The following is a 17,500-nucleotide window of genomic DNA, read 5'->3' as shown; positions in this document are numbered from 1 at the left end:
TCTCTCCTTTCCTCTCCTTGTCTCATCTCATCTCCTCACCTTGTCTCCTCTCTCCTTGTCTTTTCTCCTCTCCTCCTCTCTTCTCTACTCGTCTCCTCTCCTCACCTTGTCTCCTCTCTCCTTGTCTCCTCTCTCCTCTCCTCTCCTCTCCTTGTTTATATTTACCTTCCAGCTCGTGTGTTTTTTTAAGACTCTGTCACGTAAAGGAAATCTTTTTCCTCCCTAAATGTTCTGATGAATGATTTTCCCGCCGTGCAGCCGCCAACGTCCTTCTGTCGGAGCACGGTCAGGTGAAGCTGGCCGACTTCGGGGTCGCCGGTCAGCTGACGGACACGCAGATCAAAAGGGAAACTTTTGTGGGGACGCCGTTCTGGATGGCGCCGGAGGTCATCCAACAGTCCGCCTACGACTCAAAGGTAAGAAACACCTTTTTTATTATATATATTTATATATTTATAAACTTTTAAACTTCAATTAATTCCCAAAAATTATAAAGATACAGAAAACACAAAGTTTGGATTTGATGTGTTTTTGTTCCTTTTCTGATGTAATGTTTTGCTAAGCCCCTCCCACAAACACAGATGAACCAATCACAGTTGCCGCCCTTAAAGGCAACTCATTTTAAACTCTAAATATAAAAACATGTTTGATATGAATCAGTTAAGATTACATCATCTGGGAAGATAACCGGTGTGAGCAGCCTTGAGTCGGGAACGACCCCGTGATTGTCGTAAAGGAGGAATCGAACCTCAAATCGGCGATTGTGGCGCTGTTGACATCACCGTTGCGTATGATAGTCCCTGTAGTTTTGACGCCTACAGATCGTGTCTTGTACCCACTTCCTGTTTGCTCCGTGTCTGATCGGGAAAATAAACAGGACTTACGAGCAGCGCCCGTAAATATGTTGTTTTACTTTGAAATGCGGCCCCATGTTCCTCTGGATTTCACTTTCAAATCATCACATTTTCTAATTATTTATGATTGAGTATGAGAGGGGACGAGTACAGGAATCGAGCTTCTTAGAATCAGTGAATGAAATAATTTTTCTGTCTCTTTTACCTCAAACACAGAGAGATGAAATGCAGACAAAGGAACTTTCCATCTAAATCCTTGAATGTGTTGGTCTGCAGTGTGTGAGTGTTTGTTCCTCTGAAGCTCATCTGGTTTTAAATATCCACTTTTTTTTTTATGGCTGTTGGGATTCCTCTGTAGCCTTTTTATTCGTTTGCCTATCGCCGTAGCAACCTCAGCCACTTGGATTTACTTGTTGTGTCTGGCTTTGACGTCGTTTGCATTATTTCCACAGCCTTCTTGGGGCTTTCTTTTTTTAATTTGCATCTAATAGGAAACACACCCGACCTCATCCCGCCGTCTGGAGTTTAACGAGCGACTCGAGAGGGAACAAAAAAAGACATAAAGAAGAGATCTTAAGGAGGGAAATGTATAAACGTCACTCCCCCCTCCTCCTATTGGCTGGAGCTGAATTCTCCTGAGAATATCCTGCTGTGTTCTCACATCAGCCTCTATAAGATGGAATCGTTTCCATAGCAACGTCAATATATCTGACACTTGACGTCAGTCTAAGTCTTTCTTCATATGGGGGATTCCCTCTTTGTCTTTTTCTTTCTTTATTTCTAATTCGACATCAATCACCCGTCTCTGTATGGACGCCAAAAAACATCAAACAGAAAAGTCGTGCACACCTGGCTGCACCTGGCTGCACCTGGCTGCTGACGACACAAAGGCAGCTTGAAAACAGCGGTTTGTGATGTGCAACAACAGAGTCAACAAATGTCTTTTATTGAAATCACAGAATGAGCCGACGTCTCTCCCCGCCGCGTCCGTCTTTGTTTGATTCAATGCGTTTCTCTGAGGCCATGTTTTTGGAGGCGTGTGTGTGTGCGCGTGTGTGTGCGCGTGTGTGTGCGTGCGTGCGTGCGTGCGTGCGTGCGTGCGTGCGTGCGTGCGTGCGTGCGTGTGTGTAACTTCCTCTGAAATGTGTGTATGTGTGGGTTGTCTGATACAGGCCGCCATATGTGCAGTGTGTAACAGTAATGGAGCCGCAGAGTTAACGGTCAAACAGTGACCAAGCATCTTGTTGTAATGTGACCCTGTGTGTGTGTGTGTGTGTGTGTGTGTGTGTGTGTGTGTGTGTGTGTGTGTGTGTGTGTGTGTGTGTGTGTGTGTGTGTGTGTGTGTGTGTGTGTGTGTGTGTGTGTGTGTGTGTGTGTGTGTGTGTGTGTGTGTGTGTGTGTGTGTGTGTGTGTGTGTGTGTGTGTGTGTGTGTGTGTGTGTGTGTGTGATAGATAACGTCTGGCTCCTCTCACCTGCCACATGTCCGTTTGGGGGCGAGTTGAAACAGTGTGACATCCAACCTGTGTGTCACGTCTCAGTGTGTGTTTACAGAGGTTTCTGTGTGTGTGTGTGTGTGTGTGTGTGTGGTTGACATATGGTTGGTGTGTGTCGTCACAGCCCGCCTGACTTGCATGTTTGTGCGTTTGCCTTCACGTCGTCTCGGCTTCTTAATCTGTGTTCTGAGCACAAAGTCACACATATTCACTAACGTGTGTGTTTACACATCGTCCGTGAACGACCTTCATGACCCGTCAGCTGTTGGAGAATCTTCTCATGCAGACGATGTCATATGATGATTTTTATTTCAACAGAATTTTTAGTAAAAGGAAGTTCATCACAAATTCTTCCTGCCCTTAGTCGGCCGTGTTTGTTTTAAAGTCAGGACTCAAGTTATTCTCTGCAGGAACAAAATGTTTTTATTGTCTTGTGGTCTCGTCTCTGCAGGCTGATATTTGGTCTCTGGGCATCACCGCCATCGAGCTCGCCAAAGGAGAACCTCCCAACTCCGACATGCACCCGATGCGAGTTCTGTTCCACATCCCCAAGTCCCCGGCTCCGACGCTGTCTGGAGAGTTCTCCAAGAGTTTTAAAGAGTTCACCGAGGCCTGCCTCAACAAGCAGCCGTCATTTGTAAGAGACACACACACACACACACACACACACACACACACACACACACACACACACACACACACACACACACACACACACACACACACACACACACATATTTACCGACTCACTCTGCTTGAAAGAACAAGCTAAAAAACGTAACTTAACTCTTAAAGGAACAGTATGTAACTCTGACACCTAGTGTTTAAAATGGGTACTGCAGTCCAAATTCAAACATCATAGAGAGCTGTCTCCCCCCTCCTCTCTAGAGTGGATGCTCACTCAGGTCACCATGTGGTGGACTCTGAAGCTTCAGTGTTTATCCAGCTCTGCATGGGTCTGTAAACCTTTCTGTGTTCTAACCTCTCTCCATTTTTCAAAAGCATCTCCAATATTGATCCTAGTTTGAGCACGTTTCTGCTCGTGGAGCTTATTAAAAACATGCAGAGGCTTTTTAGGTCGGGTACAATCACTTCTATCTGAACCACTTCTCTTGACCGCTTCCATCGCTGCAACACCTGTTGACCTGATAACTGCTCTCATATCTGGCAAACCGAGGGGCGTCCAAAACGGTCGGGGGTCGCCTTAAAAGCGCCTACCTTCTCTGGTCCAAACAAATCCAGAGCATTCAGGAGCAGAATCTAAAGTTAGAAGGAGGACATACTGGCTGCTGCATTGTAGTCAGAGAAGCCAGCACTTCAACATAGCATGTTTCCTTAATGTCTGGTCAGATAGTAAGATCACTAAATTTGAATCACAGACTCTAATTCTTGTGTATTTCCTTCCTGGGTAACTTGATTTACTCACCAGTGAGGCAACAAAATCAGACATTTCTGAGAGTCAGATGTTTGATGAATTTTCTTTAGGGAAATGCAATATTGCAGGAATTACTGTTATCCAGATGTTGATGCACTTTTATATGATCATGACATTATAGACATGGTTCATTTATAAAATTCTCAGTTTTTTTTTTTTTTAAGGTTTAATGTGATTCTTTTCAAGCCAGCCTCCCTCATGGAGCATGATTGTAGCTGCATTTGCTGCCCCCTGGTGGACAAACAAATCCTATCTTTCCCCCTCTTTTTTTTCTTCCTCTTCCTCCAGTTATAAACTGTATAAGAAACTATCTGACATTACTACAGTTTCTAACTCTGACAGATAAATAAAACATCCTTTGTCTCCCGCTCCTCTGGACCTCCATCAAATCTAAAAGCATCCATTAAATCATGTCGAGTGAATAACCCCTCATTGTCCTCTGCAGCGTCCCACAGCCAAGGAGCTCCTCAAACACAAGTTCATCGTCAAATACTGCAAGAAGACGTCGTACCTCAGCGAGCTGATCGACCGGTACAGGAGGTGGAAGGAGGAGGGGCACAGTGGCAGCAGCTCCGACGACTCGGACGGGTAAACTGAGCTGCTTCCTTTACATATTTCTTTTCTCTTTGGTTACGGCAGGAAGCTCAACTCGTTCGATCTTTATATGCAGATGATGCAATGCTGTGCGAATAATAATAAGTGTGTGTGTTTGTGTGTGTGTTTGTGTGTAAAGTGAGTCCAGTAACAAAGAGAACAGCGAGTCACCTGAGTGGTCCTTCACCACGGTCCGTAAGAAGAAGACAGAGGGCATAAAGGTCCTCAATGGAACGGTCAGTATACCCTCTTTGTGTCCATACACATCATTAAGATTCTCTGTATTACACCCGCAGCTTATCACGGGGTGGAGAGGTCTATATGTTATCAAAACCCCTTAAAGAGGACATATAATCCCCCTCCTCCACCTTTTCAAACAGTCCCCCTGTGGTCTAAATGAAACATCTGTGCTTTGGTCAAAATATAACATGAATCAAGCACCAGAGGAGGTTTGTGACCCTGTATAAACCAGCTCTCTCAGAACGCTCCATTTTGATGTGTGTGTCTCTTTAAATGTAATGACCCCCCCCCCTGAGTTTTCCCAGTAGACATCACTCCTCTGTAGCGAGAATAAAAATGGCAGACCTGCGCAAAATGTTTGCTCTAGGCTGGGGGTGGAGTCCATGGGTGGAGATACCAGGGGAGGGGAGGGTATTTTTATTTTTTTACCAGAATCCCACTGTGACATCACAAGGAGCGCACATTTGAAACAGAGCATTTTCCTCTGTGTTGTAAGACTTATGCAGACCACAAACAAAGGACTGGATGGGTTTATTTCACATGTTGTGGGTCAGTAGACACTCAGGTTACCCAGATATATGTTCAGAAACACTGTAGAAGTGGATTTTTCAGAATATGTCCCCTTTTAAACTAACATTGACTGTTGCTCTCCTTCCTCCTCCTCTTCATCTCTACAGGGTCAGGATCAGCTGAATAAATCTGCCAGTCTGACCACAGTCATCTCTCCGGTCTTCACTGAGGTGTGTTCAAACATCAGTCATTTTTAAAGGAGATCTATTAAGCTCACTCTCACCATTACTGATGTCTGTCTGGGACACCTGTTGAGTAGCGCTGTGAGGCGTGCAGCTCTAAAAACCTCCTTATTGATCTGATACCAGCGTCAGAAAAACCCCTCATTTTAGCCTCTGCTTGAAACGCTTAATTTCAGCTACTGTCTCTTTAAGGCCTATCACCTGTTCTAAGATTGTATTCTCTTGACTGATGCTGTCCAAACAGCTCGTTCAGGGTGCATCTGCTCGTCAGCTTCACTGCTCTGTTTATTAAAAACTTAAAAACTTTAACAACAACTTAAAGCATGCACGCTAAGAAAGCGAGTTAATGTGTGTCTGTCTATCAGTCTGCGCTTTTTGTATTTTTCCCGTGTTTTTTTTTCTTTTTTCTTTAGAAGCTCAAACAGAGGGGGCAAAAACTACAACTTACCCCCCCTTGTGGCGCCAGGCCCACATTGCATTTCAGATAACATAAGTGTCTCATGTTTCTTTTCTTTTTTTCTGATGTAGTTAAAGCAGCAGCACAAGGAGCACTCTGAGCAGCGGCTGGCCATCGAGGAGCTAGAGCGAAACATCCGACTGGCTGAAGAAGTGTGTCCGGGCATCACGGACAGGATGGTCACAAACATCATTGCCAGGTACCAGAAGTAGGTTTGTCCTTTTCTAAATTTTCTCCTTTTTTCATGTTTCCTAATATGATGCTGTGATCTCTAGATTTGATGTCGTATGTTTCCTGTTATTTCCTGTTTGAATTGGTTCCTTTCTCCTTGATTGGTACTCTCTGTCTTCCTCCAATTGGATCATTTGTTTACCAAATCTTCTGCTCTCTCCCTCCTTAATTTTTTTTCTGTCTTTAGATTCTCGACCAACTGAAAGATGGATTGGAAACAGGAAGTACGTTATGTAAAGAGAGACTGTGTCTCCGTACGGTGACGCTGTTGGACGCTTGGAAACGGAGGAGATTTGCTGTGCGATGTCTCCTCACTGTACACACACATCACTCACACTTACACACACACACACATACACACACTACCAATGTAATATATACACTATAATATATATATATATATGAGCTCACTGCTGCTGGTGGAAGCCCCTTATTGGCCCATGTTTGATTTGAACGTTTCTGCTCCTTTTTTTTAAGTCTTGAGCTTAAAAAAAACTATTTTGAATAATTAGAAAAACATTTAGATTTTATTTAAACATAACAAACCCCCTTAAATAACCGTCATGTGCCTTAATAATTTATACTGAGTCCTCTTCTCGACACTTTTTGAATCGATCGTGTGTTTTTGTTGGCGCATAAAGAGGGTTCTCGTCCATCAGCAGTGGCGTATGTTTCGCGTCAAGACTTGCCTTGACTTTGTAGATGTCGATATGTTTGTTCAGTAGCACTTCAGACGGATGATATGCCAATATTCAACATGTTTGTTTGTTTTCAGTAATGCGTTGAGTTACAGCTCCCTGATCCTGGAATTTACTTAAGGTCAGGTCCGCCCCTCGGAGTTAAACTACGAGGCTACATTTTACAGTTTTAATGAATCACTCATTTAAATTAAACATTTACTTTCAAGTTAGTGCAAGAACCCATGAAGAAACTTTGAATCCTTCAATCCTCATGTCTACTTACAGATTTTTATGACTTTTTCTTTTCAACATTTAAGGTGAATAAGCTACTCTTTGATTAAACACACTTTAGGATGTTTTCTAAGAGGATAAACATCAGTTGAACTGAATCTTTTGGCACCACTCTGGCCAAGATAGGTAGCTAGGATCTACTTAAAGCTAGCTAGCTAGCCAGCTAACTTTGAAGTTAGTAGCTGAATTTAACGATTAAATATGTTTGACATCCTCAAAGGTACCTAGAATCTATTTAACAGGTAAGCTAGCTAGCCAGCTAACATTTAAGTAACTAGCTAAATGTAACAATTAAATATGTAAGACATCCCAAAGTTGATTTAACTATTGCTAGTTAGGAAAGAGTAACTACAGAAGTGTTAATAATGGCTGCCACTTGGGGGGAACATACCAGTGTAGCTACATTTGTTTGCTAATTAATACGTAGCATCACACAACTGTTAGCATCATTTGTGGCTTAAAAAACTGTGAAAATGGAGGGCGGTATCTGGACGTTGCCTTTGGTCTAGAAGTTAATTAAGTTCATATTCAGATCATAATTTGGTACTCTCTCTTGGGTGCTTGTGGTTAAAAAAAACAAATGGTTAGATTGAGATTTTAGCTTTGGAAATTAATCAAAACATTCGTTTTCCGGACTTTACAAGCGAAACACAACTGTGCTGTTTGTTCAATGTGCATCAAGTTTGGTAAAACATTGAGTACACTCAGCTTGGGTTTGAAGGTCGACTTTTAACAACATACTTGCTGTAAATGTTGTTTTTTAACACCTTACATTGGAAAGTAGCACAGATGGTTTTTTCTATAGCATGAAGGGAGCTGTAATCTAAATGTATTACTGATAGTTTGTACCAAAGACACTATAAAAAATTGGTCATTGTATATTTTTGTCTTTTTATATATCATAAGGGATACGACAACGCTTGTTAAGGGGGGATATGTAAAGTGGAAGATGTAAGATTTTACAGAAATGTACTCTTTTTGTAGCGGGACTTAGAGTTTTATGAATAAATATTTAAGTTTGATTGAGAAATAGCTCCTGGTTCAACTTTTGTCTTTCTTTAAATTAAAAATTGGGGATCTTGTACTTGTACAAGAAGTGGTTTAAAAATGGTGATCAAAGCAAATGATTTTAATGTCTTTTTTGTGTGTGTTTAGATTCTTATTTTTACAGTTTGTGTTAAATTATGTGAGAGCCTAGTGACATTCTCCAGTGATAGTGGATTGAATTCCTAAATAGATGCACAATATATACAAAATAGTGCTGTCAAACAAATACATTTTTAATCACGATGATTCGCTTAATTTTAATAGTTAATCACGTTTAATCGCATTTAACAGAATGTTTGAAATAGTTAAGCTTTTATTTTGAAATTTTGTGTTGTCTAAAGCTCAGAGTACTTTACTTTCTGTTTGAATTCAACCCTACTTTTATTTTGAAATAAAGTAAGGCCCATCCTGTAGCGTGAAGGTGAGGACATGAAGTTAAGCACAGGAAGTGGTTAGGGATCCCAAACTGACCACAAACAGCTCAAAGGAACGGTAACAAAGGTCAATGTGTGATGTCATAAGGTCAAAGTGTGATGTCATAAGGTGGATATTACTTTGGACTCGTCTGCTGAGCTTTCTGAGTGTTTGTTAAAGTGAAATGAGACATTCAAAGATGCAGCAGTGTCCTTCTTTTACATCACTGCGACTACAGGGAGACACTGAGGACGACTATCTACGTTGAGCCGTAAGGGAAAAAATAGCATAGGACCTTAATTAATCACGATAATACAACATACAGATTAAAATAAATAGAAAACATACCAGATCAATTCACTTTGTAAAACAGTGTATACGTTTTCACATAATTTTCTTTTTCTTGTAAACCTTTATTGGCAAATTCAGTTGAATTATTAACAAACAAAAAAAACACAATTGTCATGGACCTTTTGAGACAGAGATACTCAACTATGTCACCAAGAAAGTTTATCAAGCCTTTTATCTGCTAGCTACCATTAGCTACCTGCTGCAAAGTAAACAAAGTACTTTCATGGCTCACCTCCTTAGAAAACATGTCTCCTTAACAACCACAAATCAAAAGCCCAAATCTGTGTGCTGTGTCTTTTTCTTGTCTCCAATGGAACATTCAATTTGGGAAGATGGCTAGAGCTAGCTTGCATCCTGCAGGCGTAACAGGTGCACATGCAGAGGTATATATCGCAGTCTGGATCACTTTAGACAGCTCATTTAGCAGACTTAAGTTTTTACTGTAAGTTACTTTCATGCATTTTCTAGTAGATGGAATTGTACCCTGTTGTACACATTATGCCGAAACTCAACTTTTGAATTTATCAAAATAATGAAGATTGTAGTGAAACCCTTGTTGGGACAAACTTTCAATCAAGACCAAAGTGTTGTTTTTCTCTGCTCACTCATAGAGGGCCGTTCGGTGGCTTCCATTTCTGCCGACTAAGGCTTCCCATAGGCGCCTTTTCCGAGAGTAAGAATGTGAAGACATTTTAGCACTTGATTCCATAGAAAAAAAATGTTGTTTAACCATATTAAAAATGTAAGGAGTAAAATATTTCCTTAGTTTGGCAACAGCCAGGTCATTGCTACAGCTGAGGCTAGTACAGCTCGTTTGACCTTCAGTGGTTTGAAGATACAAATCCTAAAAAATAAGAAGCTTGTATCCAAGAAGCTGAGGTTTTTGATTAAACAAGGCATAACATGTCATCCGCCAGAACACACCAAAAGATTTCACTTCTCAAACACACAAACCAAACACATTTTTGACAACTGTCCTCATTTCATATACAGTCTGTGATCATATTTTGAACCTTTGCAGTCTTTGCTTGTCCACAAGTTCTTCATTTATCTACAGTGTGACTTCAGTAACCTTTGCAGGACTTTTGGTCTTGTCTCCTTCTTTTTCTTTCTTCTCTTCCCCCTTTTTTGCCTTCTCCTTTGCTGCTCCATCCTCCTGCTCTTCCTCCTCGTCCTCCTCGTCCAGTTGGAGGCTCCCAGAGGAAAACCTCATCCTGGCTAGTCCAGCAGACCGTACCATTTTCCCCAGTGGGGGTGGTGGGCAGTAATATGGATAGAAAACCTCAGGTTCTGAGTCACTGTAGCTTCCTGTGGTGCCTCCGAGATTGTAAAGCGAGGCAGGACGTTCTGGGAGAGGGGAGGAGTTTAATGGGAGGTAGGTGGGTCTGGATGGGCGTGTCAGGTGGGGGTAGTAGCCAAGGGGACGGAACTCAGAGGCGGGGTTAAAGGCAGGGTTGGCACTCCTTGAGAGGTGAAATTTGACATCTGGCTGGCTCGCCACTCGGCGAGGCAGCCCTGGGAGGAAGTTGCAGTCATCGCTGTAATGCCCTGCCTCAGTATGTCCAACACCCATAAACCTGGCTCCATTGCTTCCCGGATGATAAACCCTCCCCAATCCCAGGCCCCCTGCACCAGATGGGCGGAGATTCCTCCTCATTGGCGAGAGGGATGGAGAGTCATGGCCTAGCGGATAGAAAGTCGGTCTTGATAACCCGTCCATTGTCCCATAATCCTGCCTCCTCGGCTGCGGGAAACGCTCCAGCGAGGAGACGGCCACGTAGTCCGACAAGTATGGGTGTCTGTTGAGTGGCAATGAACCAGCAAAAGGGAACGATGGGAGGACAGGGTGATAATGGTAGGCAGGAGTGTTTGGGTAGAGCAGAACCAACTGTTGAGCGGCATCCGGATGGGGCTGGGGGTTTGGCCGACGTCGTGACCGGTTGCCATAGACACCGGCTAGCCTTTGGGCTTGGCGTTGCGCCGCTACACGTCCGCCCCTCATCTCGTCCATCACAGATGTGGAGGCGCATCTCATCTTGGGCGAAGGAGCAAATTGATGAGGAGACGGAGAGAGGGGAGTCACTCGGATGAAAGGCCGCGTCCTATGTGGGAACTCAAAGGGTGATTGGCGACGTCTAGCCCCTTCTCCATCCATTTCAAAGTCGTCAATGCCTTGGTGATATGGTTCCATCTCATCCTCACTGCGGACCCCCATGGCGTGACCAGATAGAGGGAAGTCTTGGGATTCCTCGTACACCTAAAGAGGTAAGAGACACAAACATTAGGCCCAGCCTTGTTATCCCTTTTTTATTGACCAATCTGAAAAAAATAATGTTCATTGATTGGTCAATAAAGATCAGATGCCCAAGATGCCATCATCAAATGTCCAAAGGTATGCAATACACTGTTTCGAAAATGACTAAAACTAATAATCACCTATCCAAATAGTGTGTAATCATGGCTTCTACTTTTTGTTTACATGAATGGTGAGTGCTTAAATGGTTTGTCAAAAGTCATTTTTTTTTTACCTGTTTTGAGACGTCTGTTAGGAGATCAGGAGAGGAGCGGCAGTGTCTGGGATCGTAGTCTGACTGACAGAAGTTCCTGGATGAGATAAACGGGTAATGGTGTTAGGGCAGAGAAGATCTTTTTTTTCAAAATGTTTCTGTAATATATGATCATCTATTTTTTACAATTTTTGTTTTAAGGTTTGCCTTAGATCAATGATATTGGCAAGACAGCAGAAACTATCCGAGCTAAATGTCTTAATATACAGTTATATGCACAACAAAAGAAACACGAGTAACTTACAAAACAAAAGTTTGGATCATGTAAACTAGTAACAAAACATTGGTTTGGTCTTAGATCAAATTAGATCTTTAGTATTATGTCTATATCTATATCTATGTCTATAAGTTTGGCGTCCCTTGACGATAGTTCCAAAGGGAATCAATGCCAAAAAAAAGCCTCAGCCTCCATCATTGTTCTAGCTTGTTTGATTCCTTCTGAGACTGGCTGCTAATACAGTATTTGTTCTCACCTCTCCAAGTGTGCAGTCTTCCTCTCTCTAGACCCCATACACTCCAGCAGCTGTTTTTGGGTCCGACCACTGCCGCACAAAAATACATTTTATTTTAACTTATGAAAACTGGACTTGTAACTACACTTTAATGCGTGAGTGCTTTACCTGTATCTAAAGCTGGATCCCTTACTGGACAGCAGAGTTTTTTGCATCGTCTTGGGCTCCTCTGCCAGTCTGAAGAAGGCATGGTACTCTACACACATCTTCCAGAAATACTTGCACACATCTCGACTGGCCATGGAGAACTCCAGTATGTCCTTACCCGATGGCTTAATGGACACAAAACAACATATGTAGTTTGTGGAAGTCGAACAACCTCAATCAACCCATCAGAGGAGTTCAAAAACGAAAAAAGTAAGGAGTCATCTGCTCCAGGTCCTTACCCCAACTTTTTCATGAAGTTTGATAAGGAAGTGTTTTCGCTTGAAGCTGAGCTTGCGGACGTTGGCCCAGCTGAACGTGTTGATTTTTGTGTTTCCCTAGAAAGTACAGAGAAAATATCCAGTCATATGCTCCTCCAGATATCAGCATTAACAGATTACACATTCTGATGGTTGACACATAACATTTAACATCAACATGTTCAATTCTCTTGATAAAAAGTTAAAATAAAAATCTTTAGGAGTCATCCTCTGGATATCTTAAAATTCTGTACCAAAGTTTATTCCAATCCATCCTATATTTGTAGATATATTTCACTTGGGACCAACAAGTTGAACCATTGCTTGCTCAAAATGGGCCGTTCCAAGTGAGGTCAACCCCATACTCTTCTTTTCTATTAGCTCAGGCAAAGGCAAGGGATCTATGGTATGCCAGTCAAAGTTCTCAAAGGTGGAATTAACAATGAAGTGAAGATTTGAATGGGAGTGAACGGAAAGTGAATAATTTTGAATTCCCCCATGTCTTCCACCTACCTGGAAGACGAGTACTCCAGAGTGTGTGACAGCCAGATTTATCCTCATTCCCTCTCCATCGTGGGCTGGGTGAGGCCTGATGCCGTACATGTCCAACTTCCTTGCTACCTCCAGCAGGTGGATGTCGGAATCTGCTGGAGATGCACCTCTAAAGAAAGAGAATAATTACTGAATGAAAAATTACAAGCCATGAGACTAACTAGTCATTTTGGCAGCTTTGGATTGGTTAGCATCAAGTTTGCAGTCTTTGCTACACACTTAAGACTCAAGATCATTTTTGCATGTACCTGTTTTTCTTGTGAAACTTGATGATCTTATGGTCGATATATTCCTGGTTGGGGACGTACTGCTTCATCTCTAAGTGCTGGCAGTCCAGCTCATCGTCATAGTCCCCTAATTCTGCTGCAAACCACACAAACACAAATGCATAAAAACATCAGGGCCTAATCGATATTTGATTTTTGGGGCTCTACCTGTTGTATGTTATGTATGAGCTGTACTAACACTGCAATATGTGCGAGACCAGCAGGGCGGCGCTGTTGTCATGACAGGTCAGACTGCCATTCGACAAGTCCTGCTTGATCTGTAAGGCAAACAGATACCTACACAACCAATCACACACAAACACACACACACAATAAGATTAGAGGAATTATTTGTATTTTATTAGAGGAAAATACAAATCTAACCTCAGTGGATAACAAAGCCCTGTAGTTAGGTTTGAGCACAGTAGATACAGAGTGATCTAACATAAATACAGAATAAAGACTTCACTGTTACCTGGTGAGGCCTCTCTTGAGTTGTCCAGGGTCTGGAGGGAAAAACTTTACGATAAACCTGAAGAACAGATCGTTGGTGTCTTGACGGAGAGAAAAAAAAGTAAGGAAATATTACGGATACAGAAGCAAAGGAAAATGAAGCGTAAATGGTGTTAAAGGAAGAATGTGCAACTTTTTGATCCAGTAGATGTCGCCCTTGAGAAACATGAAACCACACCTCTGCTCTCCTCCAGAGACACACAACATAATTAAACACCATTAAGCACAAGAAGTGGACAAAATTGTCGCTGACTCTAGCTGCAATCACATGTGGCCTGAATTGTTGTTAGCATGCTAATGTTAGCGCTCTTTAGTTAGCTCGTAGCTTCACGTTGCATGTAAACTGACACAGAATGAGCGTGATCTAAAAACTCTTACTAACATCCAAATAATCAGTGAGTATGTTCTTCTTCTTCTCTCTAGTTCTTGACTAAAACAGCTTTTATACACAAGGGGAGGAGCCGGCCGTCCCGTCCATGTAAACACGGCTCTGACAACAACACAGCCAGCGGGACTCGAGCTTCTCCCTCATTGTAGACAGTCAGGACTCAGAGACACATTTACACAGGATATACTTGTAAATTGTCACGCATTCTTCCTTTGCAGAACATTGCTGTGACTTACATTTAATCTGTTTAGCGAGCGGCTTCAAAAGCTCCAACCACACCTGCAACAAACAAAAAGCACGTCAGTTTGGCTAAGACACCACAGGTATTCATCAGGTTGTGTTCATGTGTGTGGTTGATTTTTCTTACGTAGCTACCGCTGTGGTGTCTGAACTCCAGCCCAAAGTACTCTTTCTCCAGCAGCTTCAGATGACCACACACTTTGTTGAAGAAGTCTCCGCCTAAAACCTTTTGCTGGAAGAGAGAATTAAAGTGGAAGAGTCGGAGAGTTGATTGGATTTTTTAATTGAGACTCTCTTAAAACTAAGTCCATGGACTCTCAGGGGAAAGCTGCTCTCAGTTTTGAACTCTGCATAATTAGAGTTTGTATAATCCCACCTAAACAATTGACCCGACATCTTTAAAGGAGCTTAATTATGGGGATCATTTAAACACATATTGTTACGATGTTGGAAGTCCATACAAAAAAAAACCTTGGCAAACGTTTCTTTTTTTAAACACAAGATACACAGTTGTTGGCGTAATCCCCGGACGTGGTTTCCTGCTCTGAACGAGACTTTACGAGAACTTGGCGAGACTTGGTGAGAACCTGACGTCCGTTTCTGCCAACGTATCAGAGCAAAGCATGGAGCAAAGTCGTAGGACACGCCCAACCAGGAAGCTCACTGAAATGTCCCTGCGACTACAAACAGAGCTGACCAATCAGAGGAAAGTGGGCACATGGGGACCTTAAAGAGACAGGGGGGTTTTAATACAAAGATTCCTTGGCTTTTGAAACCAGCTTCAAGTGGGCACTCAAGGAACTGCATTGTTTTTTACACTTAAACATTGGCGCCATTTACCAATACCGAGCGTTGCCGTTTGGTCGCGTCCAATCAGTTCACCTCCCTACTAATGTCTTCCTGTTTATTCTATGTCATCTGAGTCCCTTTTTTTTATACCAGTCATAAAAACTAATGTCACTACTATGAGTTCATTTTACAGATAATACATAATAATTCTTCTCTCTAATTATCGAGATGGTGTTGGTGCATTGTTCCTTTAATTCAGTGGCACAAGGTGTTTTTTTTTTTTGTGTTTGCCGTCGTCTAGCTGGTGTTTAGCCCCCTGCTGGGAGTTTCTTCATGTCCCTCATTAAGTTGTCATCAGAAAGACAGAAAGAGAGAGAGAGAGAGAGGGAGGAAGAGGAGGGACAGAGCAGCTGTAGGCGATTATAAGGAGAAGACGAGCCTAACTGATGATTAGAAGAAACAAATGGCCGCCCCCCCCTGAGTAACAACACAGTTGGTTACGAGTATGAGCGAGATCCAAGTGGAGTAAAAATGGAGAGACCTTTGTGGCACATTTGAGAATTCATCTGGGGAAAATGTTTACAACTACCAATCAAAAAATACTTTTATATGAACTGGGTGATGTCATTTGAGTCGGGGCTGGATCTGGCATAATGCTGCGTTCAGGCGCTCCTCGCATGGTCCCAGTTCCCAAGTTGGGATCAGTGTGTTCACTTGAGTTCAGAAAGTCAGAATGTTGTATCATCAGGAAAGAAAATGTCAGAGCGTCACTGTTACAAGTTTTATTTGAGCGAAACATTGATGTGCAATACTTGACTTAATCCAACGTATCTTAACATTAACAGCTTGCAACCAGCTACTCGAGGAGACGGAGCCCCCCCCCCCCCCCCCACCCCCCCTCCCCCCCCCCCTCCCCCCCCGAACCGTCAGCGAGGAGATCTGGCACTACTTCCACCCAACGTCCCTGATGCCCAGCCACCACCATCGGACCCTGTCGTCCCCAACAACCACCGCCGTCCTTATCCATGCATTCATCGTAAAGCACCTCGAGATAACACTTAATTATGCAATTGGTGCTCCCCCCCACGGGATGACAAATACGACGTTGGGGTGGTCAAGTTGGTCACCTAATTCTTGTTCTAACTTTTTGCAGGCGTGACGACTCTGAAACATGTTCTTCTGGCACAGCATGAATGCGGGGGAAAGTACCACAGAAAGGCTTGCAGTTGCATTCTGGGTAATGGAGAGGCATTGCGTTTGGCCATGAAAATGAAACACATGCAGTTGAAGTTAAAAATGAACCGCTTAAGAAGTGACTTTACTGGCTGTTGGCGTTCACACACGCAGCTCATCTTGAATATTTCAGGACATTTCTGTCATTTCTTCAGTTTGTGTGAAGACACCATCCGTCTTTTCTCTGCCTCCTCGTCTTTACTCATCATTAACTCAGGTTTTTTTTCCCAGAAGGCCACAAGATCGAACAATCACACAAACGCACTAGCAACTCAAATCCTGCTTCTATGAATCTGCTCCGCTCTTGAATCTGTCGTACACACACGTCTTACCCCCTCTGTTTAACACATACACTATATTTATCACAGCACAGGGGAGAGTTTATTTTTTGCCCTCATCCATCCGTCCCTTTCCCCCCTCATCACTTCCTCCTCCTCCTCTTGTAAAGATGCTACTGATGTCCCGGGGGCGGACGGGGAACTGACAGAGAGAGCATGGGCGTGGAAAACGGGACACACACACACACACACACACACACACACACACACACACACAGAGTCAGTGAAAATCTCTTTATAGGTTACGTTTCCACCATGTCTCTGCTTTAAGAGCTGGATGAAGCGTGGCAGTTCATAGAGAGCAGACTGTTTACTTTTCACATCCAGCTGTGTGCAGATGAATGACCATTGACAAAAAAAAGGGAATTAATGAAAGGACAAAATCAAGATTGCACACTAAAACAAAAACTCAGTTAAATGTGGTCGTGGAACTAAACTACCCCATCATTTAGTGATCAAATAAACGCTGTCTGCTGAGGAGTTAGATGCCTCTCTTCAGTAAAGTAAAGTATAAGCCTGGCATGAAGTTTGAATCATAAGTCCTTTATTTAAATTAGATTTTAGTTAAAGTACAAAAAAGAAGAACGTCTAAAACAAAAGAATACAGAAGATTATAGGCCTATGCTTTATCGGTGATTGGTAATGCTAGGTTCAGGTACTTCAGTAATCGCTGTGTAGTTTAAATTCATAATCATGCATCATAAACTATCATACATTTAGGGGTTTATATGATTTGAATTTTCAATTTACTTACTTTTCCAGCAAATACAGAGGCATTAAAGGAACTCGAGTGGCCCACACATCTCAGTACAGAGGATAATATTTGTATAAATTCACTAACTGATGCTTGAAGATGGT

At 42.6% G+C, this 17,500-nt stretch overlaps 2 protein-coding genes across 4 annotated transcripts in view; one reads left to right on the top strand and one right to left on the bottom strand.

The window, feature by feature from the left end:
* Window positions 1-8,060, top strand: part of LOC109998360 (serine/threonine protein kinase 26) — a 25,943-nt gene extending 17,883 nt beyond the window's left edge. Inside the window, exons 6-12 of one of the 3 annotated variants that reach the window (XM_065950321.1) lie at window positions 259-416; window positions 2,800-2,985; window positions 4,229-4,371; window positions 4,517-4,613; window positions 5,295-5,357; window positions 5,898-6,038; window positions 6,245-8,060. In XM_065950321.1, the coding sequence (XP_065806393.1) occupies window positions 259-416; window positions 2,800-2,985; window positions 4,229-4,371; window positions 4,517-4,613; window positions 5,295-5,357; window positions 5,898-6,038 (788 nt within the window). In that variant the 3' untranslated portion in view covers window positions 6,245-8,060. The remainder of the gene's footprint in view (window positions 1-258; window positions 417-2,799; window positions 2,986-4,228; window positions 4,372-4,516; window positions 4,614-5,294; window positions 5,358-5,897; window positions 6,039-6,244) is intronic. The other 2 variants (XM_065950320.1, XM_065950319.1) reach the window with 2 other exon arrangements.
* Window positions 8,061-9,891: 1,831 nt separating this feature from the next.
* The window catches only part of LOC109998361 (FERM domain-containing protein 7), an 8,303-nt gene continuing 694 nt past the window's right edge, over window positions 9,892-17,500 (bottom strand). Inside the window, exons 2-12 of the mRNA XM_020653163.3 lie at window positions 14,410-14,514; window positions 14,279-14,321; window positions 13,617-13,695; window positions 13,341-13,438; window positions 13,124-13,238; window positions 12,837-12,984; window positions 12,306-12,401; window positions 12,028-12,191; window positions 11,881-11,949; window positions 11,369-11,444; window positions 9,892-11,097 (exon numbers count right to left, since the gene is read on the bottom strand). Of these exons, the coding sequence (XP_020508819.2) occupies window positions 9,892-11,097; window positions 11,369-11,444; window positions 11,881-11,949; window positions 12,028-12,191; window positions 12,306-12,401; window positions 12,837-12,984; window positions 13,124-13,238; window positions 13,341-13,438; window positions 13,617-13,695; window positions 14,279-14,321; window positions 14,410-14,514 (2,199 nt within the window). The remainder of the gene's footprint in view (window positions 11,098-11,368; window positions 11,445-11,880; window positions 11,950-12,027; window positions 12,192-12,305; window positions 12,402-12,836; window positions 12,985-13,123; window positions 13,239-13,340; window positions 13,439-13,616; window positions 13,696-14,278; window positions 14,322-14,409; window positions 14,515-17,500) is intronic.

Source organism: Labrus bergylta, chromosome 22, assembly GCF_963930695.1.
Source record: "Labrus bergylta chromosome 22, fLabBer1.1, whole genome shotgun sequence".
NCBI classification, from domain to species: domain Eukaryota; kingdom Metazoa; phylum Chordata; class Actinopteri; order Labriformes; family Labridae; genus Labrus; species Labrus bergylta.
Note: the sequence above shows the minus strand (reverse complement) of the source record. Positions and strands in the feature narration are given on the sequence as shown.